This window comes from Meles meles, chromosome 21 (genome assembly GCF_922984935.1).
Source record: "Meles meles chromosome 21, mMelMel3.1 paternal haplotype, whole genome shotgun sequence".
Lineage (NCBI taxonomy): Eukaryota > Metazoa > Chordata > Mammalia > Carnivora > Mustelidae > Meles > Meles meles.
The window spans coordinates 10,049,007-10,071,018 of NC_060086.1; the positions used below are offsets into that span (position 1 = coordinate 10,049,007).

Consider the following 22,012-nt stretch of genomic DNA (forward strand, 5'->3'; position numbering starts at 1 on the left):
CTGGCCCTCAGAAGCTCTCCTTGCTCACCTGTATGGGTGTCTGTTTCTTTAGAATTCTGGGAGTCAATCATCAGTTGGAGAAAATCCACTCGGTGCTGGAAGTAGAAAGAGAAGTTTCAATGATAAAATGTCACTTAGGAAGTCAGAAATAAATCAGGGGTGTGGTATCTAACTTCTTTCCTGAGAATATTGACCCTTTATGGCCAGAAGTCTGAATAGTGTTGCCCAAATCATCAGTGAAAAAAAAAAACCCAGTTATGAAACTTGCAGGGCAGAATGTTTCTCTGATAGGAATCCAGCCATCATGTCCAACTGATTTTTGGTTCTTGCCCTCTCTGATCTTCAGCTCGTCTGGCTTTTGAATATAGCTTTCTGGCCAAAGAGTTGTCTGCTCCCTGTCCTGTCACGCCTGGTTCCTTAAGAGAAAGTCCCTGACTTCAGTTCTTTTTTTTTTTTTTTAATATTTTATTTATTTATCAGAGAGAGAGGTCACAAGTAGGCAGAGAGGCAGGCAGAGAGAGAGGGAGAAACAGGCTCCTCACTGAGCAGAGAGCCTGATGCGGGGCTCGATCCCAGGACCCTGAGATCATGACCTGAGCCGAAGGCAGAGGCTTAAACCACTGAGCCACCCAGGTGCCCCTCTCCAGCTTCAGTTCTTAATGAATGGCCACATAGATCAATCCCCTGACCTCTGCTGAGTCCACCAGCAACCTCTGTGTCAGCATCTTCCAATGCCCCACCCTTCCAGCACTCTGGAATCTTCAGTGACATCCTGAGGCACCCAGCCCTGTATCCCTGTCTTACACACATCCTTGTTCTGACTGCCAGGTCTCAGGAAGGCAAAGCGGGCTTAGCCATCTTGCAGTCTCCTGCCCACTCCAGCCTATCACAAGCTCAAATTTAACACAGACACCAGGTGTCTGCTAGGAACTTCACTGGAGAATGTGTGAAGTAAAGGCTTGAAATGGAAGGGATCTCTGCCAATGTAAGATATGGCAAAATTATACTACCCGGAAAGTGATTTTTACATAGTGATTTTTATCCTCTGACAATTTATTGAGGGGAAGTGGTAGTTTTTCTCTCAACAAATCTTATGCAGTGACATACTAATTGCCATGCTTATTACTAAATTTTAATTGTTGTCTCTTTGGCTCCTAAACCTCCACCTTCTTCATTCTGCCCGAAATGACAGAACTCTTCTGATCTGAATACCGCATTTTTCTATCCACCCTAAAAATGCTGAGCGAAATAAGTCAAGCAGAGAGAGTCAAGTATCATATGGTCTCACTTATTTGTGGAGCATAACAAATAACACGGAGGACATGGGGAGATGGAGAGGAGAGGGAGTTGAGGGAAACTGGAAGGGGAGATGAACCATGAGAGACTATGGACTCTGAAAAACAACCAGAGGGTTTTGAAGGGGCGGGGGGGGGGGGGGGGGAGGGTGGGTGGGAGGTTGAGGAACCAGGTGGTGGGTAATAGGGAGGGCACGTACTGCATGGAGCACTGGGTGTGGTGCCAAAACAATGAACACTGTTATGCTGTAAATAAACAAATTTAAAAAAAAAACACACATAGAAGAGCACACACCACAGCTCAATTATCAAAAAGTAAAATACTGCATGTTAACGATCAACAGATTTACCTTCTGTTCATCTTTGACACGACTTTCTTTCATCCTTTTTACAGATTTTGTAAAAAAATCAGTAACCCTCTTCGGAAACACAGAGATATTGAATATTTCAAAAACCGGGGTAAGGAATGGAAAGAGTACTGTAAGGAAAAAGAACAACGGAAAGCACCGTGAAAATGGAACATTTACCCAGAGCAATTATAATTCGGTCTACCAATTAGAAAAGCAAAGACACAAGGAGTCATTGAAACTAGGAGTCATTCCCTCTATGTCCTTTCCTTCAACTTTCAAGCCAAGGACTAAGCCGGCGCAAGTCATTTGTAAGGCCACCACTACAGTAGTGAGATCAGTGGCCTCGTGGATATTTCTGGAGTGACTAAAGGAACAGGAGAACATTCCTAGACCTCTTAGCCTTTTATCTTTTGGACTAGAACCTCTTGGGATGGGGTGCCTGGGTGGCTCAGTGGATTAAGCCGCTGCCTTCGGCTCAGGTCATGATCTCAGGGTCCTGGGATCGAGCCCCGTGTCGGGCTCTCTGCTCCGCAGGGAGCCTGCTTCCTCCTCTCTCTGCCTACCTCTCTGCCTACTTGTGATCTCTCTCTCTCTGTCAAGTAAATAAAATGAAAAATTAAAAAAAAAACAAACTTAAAAAAAAAAAAAAAAAAAAAAGAACCTCTTGGGATAAACCAGACCATAATATGCTACTTCAATTAATTGTACCATTTAAGAAATTGTTGTCCGGATGCAAATAACGCAGAGTATGCCCTTCAACTGCAATAGAATAAAATTAGAAATCAAGAACAGAAAGAACATTAGGAAACTCACAAATATGTGGAAATTAAACAAGACACTGCTATATAACAATGCTTCAAAGAAAAAGTCAAAAGGGCACTTAGGAGTTCCTTGGAGACTGATAAAATGTGTCTGATATACCAAAACTCAAGGGATGTAGCAAAAGCAGTCACCAGAGAGAAAAACTGCTATATGTCTACATTCAAAATGGACCAAGATCTCAGATCAACAACCTAACTTTCCATCTTAAACACGCTGAAATAACAAGACCAAACTGCACATTAAGCAAGCAGATGGAAGCAAATAATAGAGACAAGAGGAGAAACTCATGAAATGAAGAATAAAAAAACAATAGGAAAAAAAAAATCAAGGAAACCAAGGCTGATTTCTTTCAAAAGACCTTTAGCTAGACGATCAAGAGAAAAGGAGAAAAGATTCAAATTCTATCATCTGAAATGAAAGGGGAGATTTGTACTAACATTAAAAAGGTTTTATTTTTCATTAAAAATTTTTTTATTTAAGTTCAATTAATTAACATATAGTATAGTACTAGTTTCAGAAGCAGAGATCAGTGATTCATCAATTGCATGTAATACCCAGTACTTATCACATCACATGCTCCCCCTTAATGCCCTTTCCCCAGTTATCCCATCCCGCCACCTACTCCCCCTTCAGCAACCCTCAGTTTGTTTCCTGTAGATAAGAGTCTCTCATGGTTTTTCTTCTCCATCTCTGATGATTTCCCATTCAGTGTTCCCTCCCTTCCCCTATGATCCTCTGCACTGTTTATTATATTCTACATATGAGTGAAACCGTATGATAATTGTCTTTTTGTGATTGACCGATTTTGCTCAGCATAATACCCTCCAGTTCCACCCATGTCGATGCAAATGGTAAATATTCATCCTTTCTGATGGCTGAGTAATATTCCATTGTATATATATACCACACTTTCTTTATCCATTCACTTATTGATGGACATCCTGGCTCTCTCCAAGTTTGGTTATTGTGGACATAGCTGCTATGAACATTGGGGTGCAGGTGCCCCTTTTTGTATTCTTTGGGTAAATACCTAGTAGTACGATTGTTGGGTCATAGGGTAGCTCTATTTTCAACTTTTTGAGGAACCTCCATACTGTTTTCTAGAGTGTCTGTACCAGTTTGCATTCCCATCAGCATTGTAAGAGGATTCCTCTTTCTTATACCCTCGCCAACATCTGTTGTTTCCTGATTTGTTAATTTTAGCCATTCCGACTGGTGTGAGGTGGTATCTCACAATAATATGGCGGTATCTTGTAATACTACGAACAAGAACATACTAATAGATTAGGTAACTTAGACAAAACAGAAAAATTCCCAGGGAGATACAAACAGGAAACGGACATAAAAAAGTAGACAATCTTAAAGACAAGTAAAACATTGAGTTGGTAGTGAAGAAACTCCACTACCAAATATTGAAAGTAGAATCAACACCAATTCTAAACCAGTCTTCCCCAAAGAGAGGAGGACATAGTATTTCCAGACATACTCTATGAGGGAGGTATTACCCTGATACTAAAAACAGACAAAGGTATCATGTCAAAAGAGAACTATGGGCCAATGTATCTTATGACACGGATGCACAAACCCTCAACAAAATGCTAGCAAACTGAACCCAGCAACACACCAAACAAAGGAAGGATATACCATAACTAAGAGGGGTTTATCCCAGCAATGTGAGTTTGTGTAATACACTCTATCAACAGAATAAACAGAATAAAACACAAAAACAATATAATCATCTCTATAGCTGTGGAAAAGTATTTGACAAAAATGCAATACCCTTTTGCAATAATTACACTCATCAAACTAGGAATAGAAAGGAATATTCTCAGTCTATTAAAGGGCATCCATGAAAAGCTCATAGCTAACACCATACTTAACAGTGAAAGACTGGGCATTTTCTCCTAAGATTAAAAACAAAACAAGTATTTGCCTTGTTTTAGTGCCTGTTGCCACTTCTATTCAACACTGTACTAAAGGTTCTAGCTGGGAAAGTAGGCAAGAAAAAGAAAAAAAGACATTCGTATAAGAAATAAGTAGGGACACCTGGGTGGCTCAGTGGGTTAAGCCTCTGCCTTCAGCTCAGGTCATGATCTCAGGGTCCTGGGATCGAGCCCCGCATCGGGCTCTCTGCTCAGTGGGGAGCCTGCTTCCCTCTCTCTCTGCCTGCTTGTGATCTCTGTCAAATAAATAAATAAATAAAATCTTAAGAAAAAAAGAAATAAAGAAGTAAAACCATCTGTATTATCAGATAACATGATGTTGTATATAGAAAATCTGGAGGAATGAACTGATAAAGTTTAGCAGGGTTTCAGGATACAAGATCCACATACAAAATCAATTGTATGTCTATATGCTGCAATGAACAATCCAAAAGTGAAATTAAGAATAAAACTCCATTCAGAGTAACACCGAGAACAATAAAATACTTAAGGATAACTTTCACAAAAGAAGTGCAAAACTTATGTTCTGGAAACTACAAAAATTGTTGAGAAAAATTACAGAAGATATGTAAATGGAGAAACATCACATGTTCACGGATCAGAAACCTTAACATTATCAAGATGGCAAGATTTCCTGAATCGATCTACAGATTAATGCATTCTGTTGTCAGAATCCTAGCAGGGTACTTTGTAAGAATCGGCATTCTAAACAACCAGAGGGTTTTGAAGGGGTGGCGGGGGGGAGGTTGAGGAACCAGGTGGTGGGTAATAGGGAGGGCACGTACTGCATGGAGCACTGGGTGTGGTGCAAAAACAATGAACACTGTTACGCTGAAAATAAACAAATAAAAATAATAATAATAAAAAAATCATATGGAATTGTAAGCGACCCAGAACAGCCAAAAACAACCTTGAAAAATGAGAAGAATAATGTTGTAGAACTCCAGGTTCCCATTTCGAAACTTACCACAAAGCTATGATGATCAAGGCAATGTGGTACTGGCGTAGAGAAAGGAATACAGATCAGTGGAATTGAATTTAGACTCCAAAAATATACGTATGTGTTTATGGTCAGTGGAATTTTGAGAAGGTTTCTGAGACCATTCAATGGAGAGAGACAGTCTTTACAAAAAACGGTGCTGAGACAAGAGGATAGTCACACGCAAAAGAATGAAGTTGAATTCTTACCTCATACAAAAATAAACCCAAAAGGAATCGAAGACCCAAATATGAGAGCTAAAACTACAAAATTCTTAGAAGAAAACTCAGGTGTGTTCATGACCTCAGATTTTGCAATGAATTCTTAGATATGACACCAAGGTGGTGGGTATTATGGAGGGCACGAATTGCATGGAGCACTGGGTGTGGTGCATAAACAATGAATTCTGGAACACTGAAAAGAAATGTTTAAGAAATTGGCCAACAAGCATATAAAAAGTGGTTCAACCTCACTAGCCATTAGAAAATGCAAAACAGGGGCACCTGGGTGGCTCAGTGGGCTGAGGCCTCTGCCTTCAGCTTAAGTCATGATCCCAGCGTCCTGGGATCAAGCCCCGCATCCGGCTCTCACTCTGCATGCCTCTCTGCCTACTTGTGATCTCTGTCAAATAAACAAATAAAATCTTAAATAAAAAAAGAGAATGCAAAACAAGAGCACACCCATTAAAGTGGATTATTAAAGAGACATCATTAAAAAAGACAGAAAAGTGTTGGCCAAGTGTTGGAAAGGACGGAGAAATCAGAACCTTCACATTTTACTACTGGGAATGTACAATGGTGTAGCTATTATGGAAAAACAGTTTGGCAGTTCCTTATTAACTTAAACACAGAATTAACTACATACCTTAGCAATTCCACCCCTGAGTCCATTCCAAAGAGACTTGAAAACAGGCAATCAAGCAAAAACCTGTGTGTGAATGTGGATAGCACCACTACCCAAAATAGCCAAGAGCTGGAAACAACCCAAACGTCCATCAAATGATGAAAGGATAAATAAAATGCAGTATGTCCTCAAAATGGAATATTTTTTGGCCATAAAAAGAAAGAAGGTACTGATGCATGGTGCCACATGGATAAACCTTGAACACATTACAGTAACGCAGGAAGGCAGCCACAAAGATCAGATGTTCTATGGTTCCGCCTCTATGAAGAATCCAGAAGAGGCAAATCTACTAAGACAGAAAGTAGATTACTGGCTGCTTAGGACTAAGGAATGTAGGTAGTGATAGTAAAAAAGTACCGATTTCTGAGTTGGCAACAATGGTCTAACAATTGACTATAGTAATGGTTGCACATATTTTTGAATGCACCAAAACCATTTTTTTTTTCAGTTTGAGTTTACAGATATACAGTATTATACAAGTTAAGGTACTGAATAAGGCTTTGGCATACACATATCAAGAGATGATTACCATAATAACATGTCCATCATCTCATGTATTTACAAAATAAAATTTTTTAATCCTTGTGATGAGAACTTCTGGGATCTACTCTCGTAGCAACTTTGAAACAATTTACACAGCTGTGTTAACTAGACTTATCCTGTTGTATATTACAAGCCAGCTTTTTTATCTTATAATCAAAACTTTGTACCTTTTCATCACCTTCATTCAGTTCCCACCCCCGTAACTCCTGCCTCTAGTAATCACAAATCTCACCTTGTTTTTGTATGAAGTTGGTTTCGGGGGGGGGGGGGTGTTTGATTCCATGTAGAAGTAAGCCCATACAGAATTTGTCTTCCTCTAACTTATTTAAGTTCCATCCATGTTGTCACAAATATAGGATCCCCTTCCTGTTATGGCTAAATAGATTTCATTGTGTATGTATGTATATACGTGTGTGTATGTGTGTATGTGTACACATTTTCTACATTCATTCGTTGATAGATACTAAGGTCATAAAAACCATTGAATTTTATATTCTAAATGGGTAACATATATAATAAGTGAATTATATCTCAATAAACCTATTGTAGAAAGAAAGAAAAAAGTGAAGGAAGGGAGGGAGGGAGGAAGGAAGGGAGGGAGGAAGGGAGGGAAAAAAAGGCAAGAGAAAGAGAAAAGAAAAAACAGTAGTGTACATACATATTAAGAACAAAAGTGGGTCAAAGAACTCAAATCTGAAGAGCTTCTTGGCATTTTCCACAAAGGGATCCTGTGGGTTGTTGAGGGAATCGATGTTCACTCCAAACGATGTGCTGGTAATCACGTCCATGCTGTAGGCCCCAAAGATGCTGTGAGAGAAAGAAAAAACGTGTGTAATTAAAATCACCACCTCTCAACACATGCAGCAAAACGTGCACGTAGATTCCGACGTCCAGACAAGACAAAAACCGCACATTCAGAACCAGCTGCTGCTTCATCTGAAGAGTCTAGGTGCCATCACACTCACTCACGAGGTGCTCGTGAGGTGCCAGTGATGCAGCTGGCCTTGTGTTAGGGGTGATGGGGACCCTGCGACATGTTAGACACACCTCTGAGCTCAAGGAGCTTAGTCACGAAGGGATAGAGACCCGAAGTTGGACAAATTACAGTAGCATGTTTTGAGTATGGGCAGCAGAAGGTGGATAAGCGCTGTGTCTGAGCAGGACAAATGGTGGGATAATTAACTCTTCCTCGTGGAGTCAAGATCCGTGAAACTGATCTGGATCTTCTCTCACCACAGTATCTGTGCTCAGAGCTGATTCCTCTTCAGCACATCACAGAACACCAACACCCTGTTCTGCGCTGCCAAGAACACCATCCCTCCTTCTCTACACCCTGGCTAAGTGTCCTGCAAGACCCACTCTGTCTCATCTTCACGGATCTTCTCATCTTCACCGAGATTGCCCTGAGGACTCATTCATTTTTGGAAAATGTGAGAACTATGAATGTTCCCAGAAAAATAGTAGATCACTCCAAAACTGGTTCACGGAAGCCCATAACTAGGTGATCATATGCTCCTAGTTTTCACAGGATAACCCAGTGTACCTCAGTTACTTCTGCATGATTAAAAAATACCCAAATTTAGGGGTGCCTGGGTGGCTCAGTGGGTTGGGCCTCTGCTTTCGGCTCAGGTCATGATCCCAGGGTCCTGGGATCGAGCCCCGCAAATATCCACACAAAAAAATCATGAAACTTTTAAAAGTTGTCCCGTATTCCACCTTGTAACTTTCCTGCCCCACCTACTGCCTGCCAATATGTACCTTCCCCTCCCACCACTGCACACATTCTACTCTCAAAACTTGGGTACAATTCTGTTTCTTCATTTCAAGAATGTATTTTGGTCTTCCAGAATAACCAAAGTGACAATTAAGTAGATAATTTAATCCTTGCTCCCGAAAGCAGGAGCCAATGCTCTCTCTTCTGGCTGCCCTGCCTTTCTAGGTGAGTTACCTCTTCGTGACTCACCCATCGGAGTTTAACACCAGACGCCTACTTCAGCTTGTTTGCTGGAGTAACTCAACAGTAAGAACTGGGCTTTACGGCAGCAGCTGGAAAGTGTCGTGACAGAGTTGGAATCCCAGCAACTGGACTCCTACTTACTCTTTCAAGTTGATAGGTTTGCCTTTCTCTGCCTCCTTCCTCAGGTTCCTCACCAACACATCTCCATACTGGCCAATGATGGGAAACATCTACACACAAAATATAACACCACCTGAAGTTAAATTGGAAAATCAAGTCCCAGAATGATCTGGCTTTCACAAACATGGAGAAGTAAGGGACTTTTTTAAAAAATTAAATTGTGTTTATGCAATTAATTTAAAAAAATTAATTGTTTTATTTTTATTTTTAATTATATATATAAATTATATACAAATATATAAAAATATAAAAATATAATTAATTTTTAAAAATTTCTTTTCAGCATAACAGTATGCATTGTTTTTGCACCACACCCAGTGCCCCATGCAATACGTGCCCTCCCTAATACCCACCACCTGGTTTCCCCATCCTCCCACCCCTGGCCTCTTCAAAACCCTCAGGTTGTTTTTCAGTGTCCATAGTCTCTCATGGTTCACCTCCCCTTCCAATTTCCCTCAATTCCCTCTCCTCTCCATCTCCCCATGTCCTCCATGTTCTTTGTTATGCTCCACAAATAAGTGAAACCATATGATAATTGTCTCTCTCTGCTTGACTTATTTCACTCAGCATAATCTCTTCCAGTCCCATCCATGTTGCTACAAAAGTTGGGTATTCATCCTTTCTGATGGAGGCATAATACTCCATCGTGTATATGGACCACATCTTCCTTACCCATTTGTCTGTCGAAGGGCATCTTGGTTCTTTCCACAGTTTGGCGACCGTGGCCATTGCTGCTATAAACACTGGGGTACAGATGGCCCTTCTTTTCACCACATCTGTATCTTTGGGGTAAATACCCAGTAGTGCAATTGCAGGGTCATAGGGAAGCTCTATTCTTAATTTCTTGAGGAGTCTCCTCACTGTTCTCCAATGTGGCTGCACCAACTTGCATTCCCACCAACAGTGTAAGAGGGTTCCCCTTTCTCCACATCCTCTCCAACACACGTTGTTTCCTGTCTTGCTAATTTTGGCCATTCTAACTGGTGTCAGGTGGTATCTCAATGTGGTTTTAATTTGAATCTCCCTGATGGCTAGTGATGATGAACATTTTTTCATGTGTCTGATAGCCATTTGTATTCTTCGTTGGAGAAGTGTCTGTTCATATCTTCTGCCCATTTTTTGATATGATTATCTGTTTTGCGTGTGTTGAATTTGAGAAGTTCTTTATAGATCCTGGATATCAACCTTTTGTCTCTACTGTCATTTGCAAATATCTTCTCCCATTCCGTGGGTTGCCTCTTGTTTTGTTGACTGTTTCCTTTGCTGTGCAGAAACTTTTGATCTTGATGAAGTCCCAAAAGTTCATTTTCCCTTTTGTTTCTTTTGCCTTTGGAGACATTTCAGACCAATATCACTGATGAATATGGGTGCTAAGATTCTCAACAAGATCCTAGCAAACAGGATCCAGCAGCACATTAAAAAGATTATCCACCATGACCAGGTGGGATTCATCCCTGGGTTACAAGGATGGTTCAACATTCGCAAAGCAATCAATGTGATAGAACAAATCAACAAGAGAAGAGAGAAGAACCACATGGTCCTCTCAATTGATGCAGAGAAAGCATTTGACAAAATCCAGCATCCCTTCCTGATGAAAACGCTTCAAAGTATAGGGATAGAGGGAACATTCCTGAACTTCATAAAATCTATCTATGAAAGACCCACAGCAAATATCATCCTCAATGGGAAAAAGCTTGCAGTCTTCCCGTTGAGATCAGGAACATGACAAGGATGCCCACTCTCACCACTCTTGTTCAACATAGTATTAGAATTCCTAGCAACAGGAATCAGACAACAAAGAGAAATAAAAGGTATCCAAATTGGCAATGAAGAAGTCAAACTCTCTCTCTTTGCAGATGAGCATAAAATATACCACCACCTGAAGTTAAATTGGAAAATCAAGTCCAAGAATGATCTGGCTTTCACAAACATGGAGCAGTAAGGGACTTTTTAAAAAAATTAAATTGTGTTTACTTAATTAATTTTTAAAAATTGTTTTAGTTTTATTTTTAATTAATTATATATATAATTTATATATAAATATATAACAATATAATATAATTAATTATTTTTAACTAATTGTTAATTAATTTAAATTGTGTTACTCAACATATAGTGCAATATTGATTTCTGGAGTGGAATTCAATGACTCATCGCTTTCATACAACACCCAGTACTCATCACAACAATCACCCTCTTTAGTAACTATCACCCATCTAGCCCCTAGCCCACCCACCTCCCGCCACCAACCCTCAGCTTGTTCTCTCCTTAAGAGTCACTTAGGGCTTGTTTCCCTCCTCCTTTCTTCTTTTTTCCCATTCCCATACGTTTATCTTTTTTCTTTCTTAAATTCTACATATAAGTGAGAACCTTAAAAAAAAAAAAAAAAGATGTGGCATATAAACATAATGGAATATTATTCAGTCTTCAAAAAGAATGAAATCTTGCCTTTTATAATAATGTAGATAGAACTAGGGTGTATTATGCTAAGCAAAATAAGTCAGCCAGAGTAAGAGACATTTAATGACAAATCTTATCATGTGTTTACTAGGACAGAAAGAGAAAAGACCATTTTTGGGAAGCCCAAATATAGAGCAGACTACTCCCTAGAAATAGAATATGTTCTTATTTCCTACCTGTCCCCAGATGTATTCCTTAACTTTTTAATTAAAATCCTCTTCTTTCTTACCTCTTTGATCTTTCCACTGGTGAAGGTTGGAGATAGCAATGTTCGTATTCTCTTCCATTCTTCATCGTCAGACATAGAGACGGAATTTTTCATAAATCCCACTGGACCAAGAAACTAATCAAAGAAAAACACATTTTACCCCACATAAGTTTTGGAGATCTCCAAGTTTGTAGAAAACCTGTTAAATAGGTGTGAATTACTCACCAAATATTTTGTGACTGCCTACTTAATAGTAGGCCATATGCTAGATGCTTAATAGATATTAATCCCAAACGCCTAGCTTCCTGCAAGGTTGAAGGAGGCATCCAGCCACCTGATATGCTTTCTAGCTTTTATGTCCCAGTTTCCTTTCCAATATAAAGATGGTATGGAATAATTTGGTAGGGAAACTACATCTCTAGGGGAATACACACAATTAACAACTGGTACATTCTCTTAAACTATGCAGAGTAGAATTGCAAAGATGGAAGGCAGCCAAATAGACTGGCAATGTGTGTTGCTTCTGAGCAGTTCAGTATTTACATATATGTACAGCATGCGAATCTGGAAAAGCAGATGTCTTGATACAGTGATTCTTTAAAAAAAATAGTACTGAAGACTAAAACCATTAGGAATCTATATGTTATTGTGAAGAAATGGTACAGTTACACGGAAATCTCCCCCCCACCCCCTTATTTCTCCAAAGGGACAGAAGGAAAAAGAGATAATTCTATTTCTCAGCTTGGGACTGGCCTACCAAGCTAACTATCCCCAATCTTTCCCCCATCTTCCCAAACTCTATGCATTCATGATAAAAACTCACAAAGAACAGAAGGAACTTTCTCTGCTTAATAAAGAGCATCTAAAACCCTACACCTAACGTTACCTCAGTGAGGAAAGACTGACGTGATATCACGAAGATGATGGAACAGGACACTCCAGCCTCTGTCACCCCACAAAGGACAACAATCAGACAGCTATCCACAAACAAAAATAGGCCTCAGAGCTTAGGAGCCCATTGAAGGAGTTTCAACAACAGTGGGGCAAAACTCTTGAGAAGAACTGTACAAGAAAAGTAGGGAGATTTAGCTTCATTTTGCCTGCATCACCCCATGACCCAGGACGGCACTGCTCAGCACCAAGAGGACACCCTCTGACCCGAGATAGTTCCCCTTCCTGGTAAATGGGCAGAAGGGTGAGTGGCCATTGGTCCCTCCCCTTCAGGGCATGGTCCAAATGATGCACTTCGGTTTCACCGCACCCAGAGACTGGCATGGCTGACACATCTAGACACCGCTAGGGACAAGGAGGGACAGGACTTCCAGCATTAGCCACCTGGCACGAGCGACCATGTTTCTCTGTGTCCTGTTCTGCAGAAGACCCTGACAGCCTGAGCTGCTAAGGAAACCAATAGCTGGCACAGCACTGTGCACCCTCTAAGATTTTGCTGTTGATGGTCTCACAGGTTTTCATATTCACAGACTCCAGCTGCCTGAGTCCAGCTCTGCTCCCTCGGCCCCTACTTGAATCCTGTCACTGGACTGCACTGCCACATGAGTCCACAGCTAAACCCTGTACTTTGCCAGCCTGAAGTCCGGTCCCAAGTCCCAGTGCCATGCATGCAACAGTGGCTAGCCCCCGAAGTCACACGAGTGCACACAGACAGCACTCAGTGCTACCTATGTGCCTGCATTCGTCCTTGGCCCCTGCTGCGGGGCCTAGCCCTCATTTGGGGCAGGTGCCTCCGTTCAGTGCCTGCAGGTGAATGGGTGTGCAGCACCAACCCTGGCCACCATTCTGCCTGCTCCAGTCCACTGATGCGGGATCTGGGGGTGCTACTGAACAACCAGAGAGCAACACAGCCACAGTGAGCCCTCACAGCTCTTGCTACTACGGACTACGCACTTGCTGATGTTGTGGACCCCAACTGCCTGAGCCAATCACACTTCTCTGCATTTGAAATTCTGCAGTCAGTGTCAGGGAAAAACATGAAAAGAACTGGGCAAGAAAGCCTACAGGATTTACAGGACACCGTCAAGTGGAACAATACATTACGGGAATCCTACTAGGACAAAATTTAGAGGGCAGAATGCTTACTTATAGGAACATTGGCTGAAAATGTCCCAAACCTAGGGCAATATATGAAAATCTGGAATATGAAGGTTAAAGGTCCCCAGTCACCTAATGTCCTCCATGCTATTCCTTATGTTCCACATATAAGTGAAACCATATGATATTTGTCTTTCTCTGCTGGACTTATTTCACTCAGCATAATTCGCTTATATGTGGAACATAAGGAATAGCATAGAGGACATTAGGAAAAGGGAGGGAAAAAGGAAGAGGGGGAAATCAGAAGGGGAGATGAATCACGAGAGACTATGGACTCCGGGAAACAAACTGATGGTTTTACGGGAAAGGGGATGGGGGAATGGGTTCGCCCAGTAATGGGTATTAAGGAAGGCACGTATTGCATGGAACACTGGGTTTTATACACAAACAATGAATCATGGAGCACTACATCAAAAACTAATGATGTACTGTATGGCAACTAACATAACATAATAAAAAAAAATGTCCCCAATCAGATTGAATCCTAAAAAGACTTCACCAAGACATGTTATTAAAAAACTGTCAAAAACCAAAGACAGAGAACCTGGAAAGCAGCAAGAAAAAAGGAGCTCATCGTAGACAAGGGAACACCTACAAGGCTATTCAGTGGATCTAGCAGCAGAAATCTTGAAAACCAAAAGAGAGTGAAATAAAATATTCAAAGTCGTAAAAGAAACAAACAAAAAAGCCCCCCAAAGCAAACATTAGCAACCACAAATAATTTACCTGGAAAAGCAGGTAATGAGGGAGAGAGAAAGTCACTTCCAGACAAACACAAGTGGAAAATTTCATCACCACTAAAGCTGCCTTACAAGAAACACTAAAGGGAGTTCTTCAAGGTGAAAAGAGAGGACACTTACTAGTAACATGAAATCATATGAAAGTACAAAACCCATTGGTAAATGTAAATATATACTCAAATTCAGAATACAGTAATATTGTAATGGTGATATACAAATCACTTATAACTCAAGTGTAAAAGATAAAACAAAAATACCTATAACTATAAGAATTTGTTTATGGATACACAGTATAAATATATGTAAATTGTGAATTCAAATACATAAAGTAGAGGGGGAGTAAAAGCACTGAGGTTTTGAACGAGAACAAAGTTAAGTTCTTTTTTTTTTTTTTAAGATTTTATTTATTTATTTGTCAGAGAGAGAGAGTGCGCACAAGCAGGCAGAGAGAGAAGCAGGCTCCCCGCCAAGCAAGGAGCACTACATGGGACTTGATCCCAGGACCCCGGGATCATGACCTGAGCTGAAGGCAGCAGCCCAACCCACTGAGCCACCCAGGCATCCCCAAAGTTAAGTTCTTATGACCTTAAAACAGGGTGGTATATCTATAAGACTATAAAAAGTTTCATGTAAGCCTCTTGGCAACTGCAATTCAAAAACCTAGAGTAGATATGGAAAAGGCAAAAATAAAGGAATGAAAGCATTCCCCCATAAAAAACACCCATGAAATCACAAAGGAAGACAGGAAGAAGGAACAAGTAATCTATGAAAAACTTGGGCTAATGAAATGCAACAGTAAATCCTTACCCATTAATATATACTTTAATGTAAGTGGACAGATGAATGCATAAAGAACATGGAATTTGTATGGAGCACTGGGTGTGGTGCATAAACAATGAATCTTGGAACACTGAAAAAATAAAATTAAATTAAAAAAAGAAAAGAAAATGGAATATTTCTTAAATAGAAAGAAATTCTGTGCTCTCCAAAAAACATGGACAAACCTGGAGGACAACATGCTAATAAGTACAACTGAATCAGACACAGAAGGACAGATAGATACTGTATGATCTCACTGATAAGTGAAATCTAAAAATAAAACCAAACTCAGTAACAGAGGGTAGAATGATAGTTATGAGAACCTAGAGAGGGGGGTGAAGGGCAGTTGTTAATCAAATGGTACAAACTTTTGGTTATAAGAGGAAAAATGTCTGAAGACTAAATGTACTGCATGGTGATCATAGTAAACACTGAAGTGTATACTTGAATTTGCTAAAAAAAAAAGTAGATCTTACATATTACATCTTACATAAAGATAACTCTGGGTGGTAACGGTTATGTTAATTCATTTGTGTTCATCATTTCAAAATGTAAATACATACATTACAACAGCCCACTGCGCACCTTAAAAATACATACTTTTAGTTGTAGTAAATAAACAAAAAAATTTTTAATTGGTGAAAGACCAAATGCTTCCCCTTAAGATCAGAACAAGAAAAAATGTCCACTCTCGCTGCTCTTATTAAAATCTCATTGGAGGGGCGCCTGGGTGGCTCAGTGGTTTAAGCCGCTGCCTTCGGCTCAGGTCATGATCTCAGGGTCCTGGGATGGAGCCCCGCATCGGGCTCTCTGCTCGGCAGGGGGCCTGCTTCCCTCTCACTCTCTCTGCCTGCCTCTCTGCCTACTTGTGATCTCTCTCTGTCAAATAAATAAATAAAATCTTAAAAAAAAAAATCTCATTGGAAATTCTAGCTGGCACAAGAGAGGAAACAAAGAAAAAAAGGTATACAGATTGGAAAGATAAAAATCGTAGTGATCCTATTTTAGGCGACATAATTGTCAATGCCGAAAATCTTAAGAAATATAAAAAAGAACACCTCTGCATCTAATAAATGAGCTAAGCTAGTTGTAGAAAATAAGGTCAACACACAAAAATCAACCACTTTTCTCTCTCTATACATACAACAGAATATTATGCAGCCATCAAAAAACCCTGATTAACTTGCCATTTGCAACGAGGTGGATGGAACTAGAGGGTATTATGCTAAGTGAAATAAGTCAATCAGAGAAAGACAACTATCATATGATCTCACTGATATGAGGTATTTGAGAAATAAGATACAGGATCATAGGGGAAGGGAGAGAAAAAGGAAACTACATGAAACCAGAGAGGGAAACAAACCATAAAAGACTCTTAATCTCAGGAAACAAACTGACAGTTGCTGGAGGGTGGGGGTGAAAGGGATGGGGTGTCTGGGGGATGGGCACTGGGGAGGGTATGTGCTATGGTGAGCGCTGTGAATTGTGTAAGACTGATGATTCACAAACCTATACCCCTGAAACAAATAATACATTATATGTTAATAAAAAAAATCAACTACATTTCTATATAACAACAATGAATATTGTAAGGACCTATTTAGCCAGAGGGAGCCATTTTGTTGTTTATGCAGTAAACTTAGATTGACCCTATGCAATAAACTTAGATTGACCCTGCCCCTCCCAGAGAAACTTACTTGCAAAGCCCAGATACAAGGGCGGGTCAGGCCAGGTGGAGACATCCAATCAGCAGGGCGTGCATACTGTCTCCCTAGCTACCAAGGAGAGTGGGCCCCGCCTTTTCCAATTCTGACCAAGGTGATAGGCTAGTTCAAATATCTACTAGGGTAAATTGTAATTCAACTGGCCGCCCATGTGTGACCTAGCATGACTGTACAGTTTTCTCTGTGTAATGTAATCTCATTGGCCACCTGTGTGTAGCCAGGCTCAACTACCTCTATAAAAGTTAGTCTGTGAGGCTGGGAGAGGTCGCCTCTTTGTAAGAGACGGCCCCGACCAGTCGGTTTGATTCTCGATGCTTGGCACGAAATAAAGCTTTGCTTGACCTTCGCTTTGTATCAGTCTCATTCCTTTGATTACGAACCCTAACAAATATGTCAAAACACATGCAAAAAACAGTAACAATTATAATCATCCAAAGAGTTGAAATACTTTATGTGCTCATTTAACAAAATAGGTGTGAGGTCTCTACATGAAGAACTAAATGTTGGTGAAAAGAATCAAAGAAAACCTAAATAAATGAATGAGCGTATGGTGTTCATACCTTGAAAGATAGGACTTAGTAAAGACATAGATTTCCCCCAAACTGATCTGTGGGTTTAAATCAATTCTTATCAAAATCTCAGCAAATTGTTTGTAAACAAAGATAAGCTGACTCTAAATTTGTATGGAAAGGCAAAGGAGCTAAAATAGTCAACACAATTCAAACAAACAAAAAAAAATGGAAGGCTCATGGCTCACAATGCTGAGATTTACTATATGGCTGCAGTAATCAAGAGAGCCTGGTACTGGCAGAGGAAGAGATACAGAGATCAGTGAACAGAACACAGAATGAGAAACAGCTACATGCCCATGGGCCCAACTCAATTTTGATCCTGGTACAAAAGCAATTTAGCGGAGGAAGTATAGTCTTCTCACAAATGGTGCTGGAGCAATTAGACATCCATTGGCCAAAAACAAAGATCTTTGACCTAAACTTCACACCTCACAAATAACAGGACTCTTTTTTTTTTTAAAAGATTTTATTTATTTGTTAGAGATTACAAGCAGTCAGAGAGGCAGGCAGAGAGAGAGAGAGGAGGAAGCAGGCTCCCCACTGAGCAGAGAGCCCCACGCGGGGCTCGATCCCAGGACCCTGAGATCACGACCTGAGCCGAAGGCAGAGGATTTAACCCACTGAGCCACCCAGGCGCCCCCAGGACTCTTAACTATAGGAAATAAACTGAGGGTTGCTGGAGGTGAGGTGGGGGAGGGGATGGGGTAAGTGGGTGATGAGCATTAAGGGGGGCACCTGATGTAATGAGCACTGCATGTTACATGCCACTGATGAATCACTAAACTCTACCCCTCAAACTAATAAAGCACCCCATTAATAACAATCTGTTAATTAACTGAATACTTAATTGAATATTTAAATGCAAATACAACTTTAAAAAATTATAACACAAAATGTATCAGACTTCCATGTAAAACATCACACTATATAAGATTTACATTATAAATGTAAAACATAGAATACATAATATATTAAATATAAAACATAAGGGGCACCCGGGTGGCTCAGTGGGTTAAGCCGCTGCCTACGGCTTGGGTCATGATCTCAGGGTCCTGGGATTGAGTCCTGCATCGGGCTCTCTGCTCAGCAGGGAGCCTGCTTTCCTCTCTCTCTCTCTCTCTCTGCCTGCCTCTCTGCCTACCTGTGATCTCTCTGTGTCAAATAAATAAATAAAATCTTAAAAAAAATATATATATATAAAACATAAAACTAAATACTTGGAGAAAGTCTTGGGACCTAGGGCTAGGTAAAGAGTTTTCAAACTTGATGCCAAACTCACAACCCATAAAAGGAAAAAAGGATAAACTGGCCTAATTAAAAAAAAAAAAGGGGTGCCTGGGTGGCTCAGTGAGTTAAGCTGCTGCCTTCAGCTCGGGTCATGATCTCAGGGTCCTGGGATCAAGTCCCACATCGGGCTCTCTGCTCAGCAGGGAGCCTGCTTCCCTCTCTCTTCCTGCCTCTCTATCTACTTGTGATCTCTCTCTGTCAAATAAATAAATAAAATTAAAAAAAAAAAAGTTTGCTCTGCTGAAGACCCTGAGACAATGAAGAGAAAAGCTACACACTGTGCCTATACAAGAATAGTAAGAGGGAGATTTTTGGTGATGGGAAAGCTCTCTAACGTGACTGGGGTGGTGGATACACAAATCTACATGTAAGATAAATATTCAGAGACACGTGCACACGCGCGCATACGCACATACACACACACACAAATGAGTGCACAAAAAACTTGAAATCTTAATCTAACTCTGTGGCTAGAACCAATGTCAATTTCCATTTCCATACAAATTATAGTTTTATTACCTAAGGGGAAATAATCTGAAGGCCACAGGACATGGGATCTCCTGAGACAACTTCCTATGAATCTATAATTATTTCCAAATAAGAGCTTTATAGATTAATCAATCTGTGAATTAAAACTAAACTGATGCCTACCCGCCGGTTTGTGAAGACAGAATAACATTCTTTCACTAGTACTGTTTTGATCATGTCCAGATCCGTGATAGCCAACACAGGCTGTCGTCCATCATAAAACCTGTGTCGGGAAAACAGACCTGATTACACTTAACATAGCGCTTTCTGTAGCTGTAGCCATGCCTGGAAGTCCAGGCCTTATCTTGGCATTACATAATCCAAACTCTGACATCTGATTAGAAATAACATTAGAGGGGCACCTGGGTGGCTCAGTGGGTTAAGCCTCTGCCTTGGGCTCAGGTCATGGTCTCAGGGTCCTGGGATCGAGCCCCGCATCGGGCTCTCTGCTCCGCAGGGAGCCTGCTTCCCCCTCTCTCTCTGCCTGCCTCTCTGCCTACCTGTGATCTCTGTCTGTCAAATAAATAAAAAATATTAAAAAAAAAAGAAATAACATTAGAGGGGCACCTGGGTGGCTCAGTTGGTTAAGCGTCTGCCTTCCGTTCAGGTCATGATCCCAGGGTTCTGGAATGGAGCCCCACGTCAGGCTCCCTGCTCAGCGGGGAGTCTGCTTCTCCCTCTACCTCTGCTGTTCTCTCTGCTTGTGCTCCCTCTCTCCCTCACTTGCTCTCATTCTATCTGAAATAAATAAATAAAATCTTAAAAAAAAAATAAATAACATTAAAATATTTGTTAACTCTAGGCGATGTGTACATGGGTATTTCCTGGGTCATTCTCTGTAATTTTTTGCATGTTTAGAATATTTCAAACATCTTAGAAGTATTTCAAACATTTCAAATAATTTATCTATATTATCAAAAAGAAAGTTGGGTTAGTAAGTAACTGAAGGCAAGTGAATTATCTAGGAAGAAAAAAATAACAAGGGAGTCTACCCACCAGGAAAGAAAAATTATAATTTTTAAAGAAATATCAAACACGTGGAAGACATATGTTAGAATATTAGATGAAAATTGTAGATACACTGATCACACACATATAAAGATATATCTGCAAATGACAAAATCTTGGAATGCTCAAAAAGTGATGGTAGGATTATGAATGATTTCTTTGCCCTATTTTCTAAAATTTCCTTCCTAGTTTGTAACTTTTCTTTTTAAAGATTTAATTAATTTATTTGACACAGAGAGACACAGCAAGAGAGGGAACACAAGCAGGGGGAGGAGGGGAGGGGAAAATGGGCTTCGCATGGAGCAGGGAGCCCAATGCGGGGCTTGAACCCAGGACTCCGGGATCATGATCCGAGCCAAAGAAGATGCCTAATGACTGACCCACCCAGGTGCCCCAGTTTATAACATATTAAAGAAAATATTATTTTAACCATTAAAGAGATGTCTTTGGTAAGATCAAAGTCAGAAAAATTTGAAAAGAAAGGACAAAGAAAATGAATAAAGAGAAACATGCATAATCCATTTTCGAAGTATTTTCTTTTTATTACTTGTGTTTATTCTTGTATGTGGGTCCCAAGTGTGAGCTCCTTGGGCTCCCGTAGGTGACATCCCAGAGCATCATAGCATGTCTCCTTTTGACGCATGTCTCACACACCAAGCTGACTCTTTGTATGTGATCCATCCCCATCCAGCCTGACCTCCTAACTGTCAGTATGCCTGTAAAAGGCAAGGGGCAACTGGCCCCTTGAGGTTTATTTTAATCTTAATTACACCACCCTCTGGCATTTTATTTTCCATTAGAAATCATTTGCCAGAACAAAATGGAAGATTTTCCACAAGTCCCCTGCTCTTTCTTTGATGTCACAGAGGAATTTTAAGTGGTTTTATCATCACATCTAAAAATGGCTGAGAACCACTGTACTAAGTGTTCCCCAAGTCTAAAAAGTAAAATGCAGAAAGCTGAAGTGGGAGTCGAGTATATTTAGTACTGAAGCGGTGATAGAAATTACTGAAGTAGCACATAAGTTCACTCTCCCATCAGCCTGGTCCTATTTCTTGAATGATTCCCCTCGTCTCATCCTGTTTGTTCAAAAACACCTGGATGGACAAGAGACAGTGGTTTGGTGTAACCCTTTACCTTCATGGTCTCACCCAGCCCTAATATTGCTTCCACCGCCAGTTAAATTCAGCTTTGGGGTCCCACCCCACATCCTCCAGATTTGGTGTTGCTGAGGGATGGAAACCAAATATCTATTTTAATTTTAATTTTATTTATTTAAAAGGGTTTTAAGATTTTATTTATTTATTTGACAGAGATCACAAGCAGGCAGAAAGAGAGAGGAGGAGGCAGACTCCCTGCTGAACAGAGAGCCCGATGCGGGGCTCGATCCCAGGACCCTGGGATCATGACCTGAGCTGAAGGCAGAGGCTTTAACCCACTGAGCCACCCAGGGGCCCCAAGAAGATCCATTTTTAGCCAGATCTCCCATGAGGTTCTTTTCTATCGCTAAGCACAAGAATCACGTACTAAGGACAGAACTGGGGCCAATGACGTAAGACTGACTCCATCCAGAGCTGACCAGTAT

The 22,012-nt window shown here is 40.5% G+C and overlaps 1 protein-coding gene across 1 annotated transcript in view; it reads right to left on the reverse strand.

Moving 5' to 3' along the window:
* The window catches only part of LOC123933470 (cytochrome P450 3A12-like), a 59,863-nt gene that overhangs the window by 19,529 nt on the left and 18,322 nt on the right, over positions 1–22,012 (reverse strand). Inside the window, exons 6-11 of the mRNA XM_045992661.1 lie at positions 19,543–19,642; positions 11,662–11,775; positions 8,934–9,022; positions 7,494–7,642; positions 1,646–1,773; positions 29–95 (exon numbers count right to left, since the gene is read on the reverse strand). Coding sequence (XP_045848617.1) covers positions 29–95; positions 1,646–1,773; positions 7,494–7,642; positions 8,934–9,022; positions 11,662–11,775; positions 19,543–19,642 — 647 coding nt within the window. The remainder of the gene's footprint in view (positions 1–28; positions 96–1,645; positions 1,774–7,493; positions 7,643–8,933; positions 9,023–11,661; positions 11,776–19,542; positions 19,643–22,012) is intronic.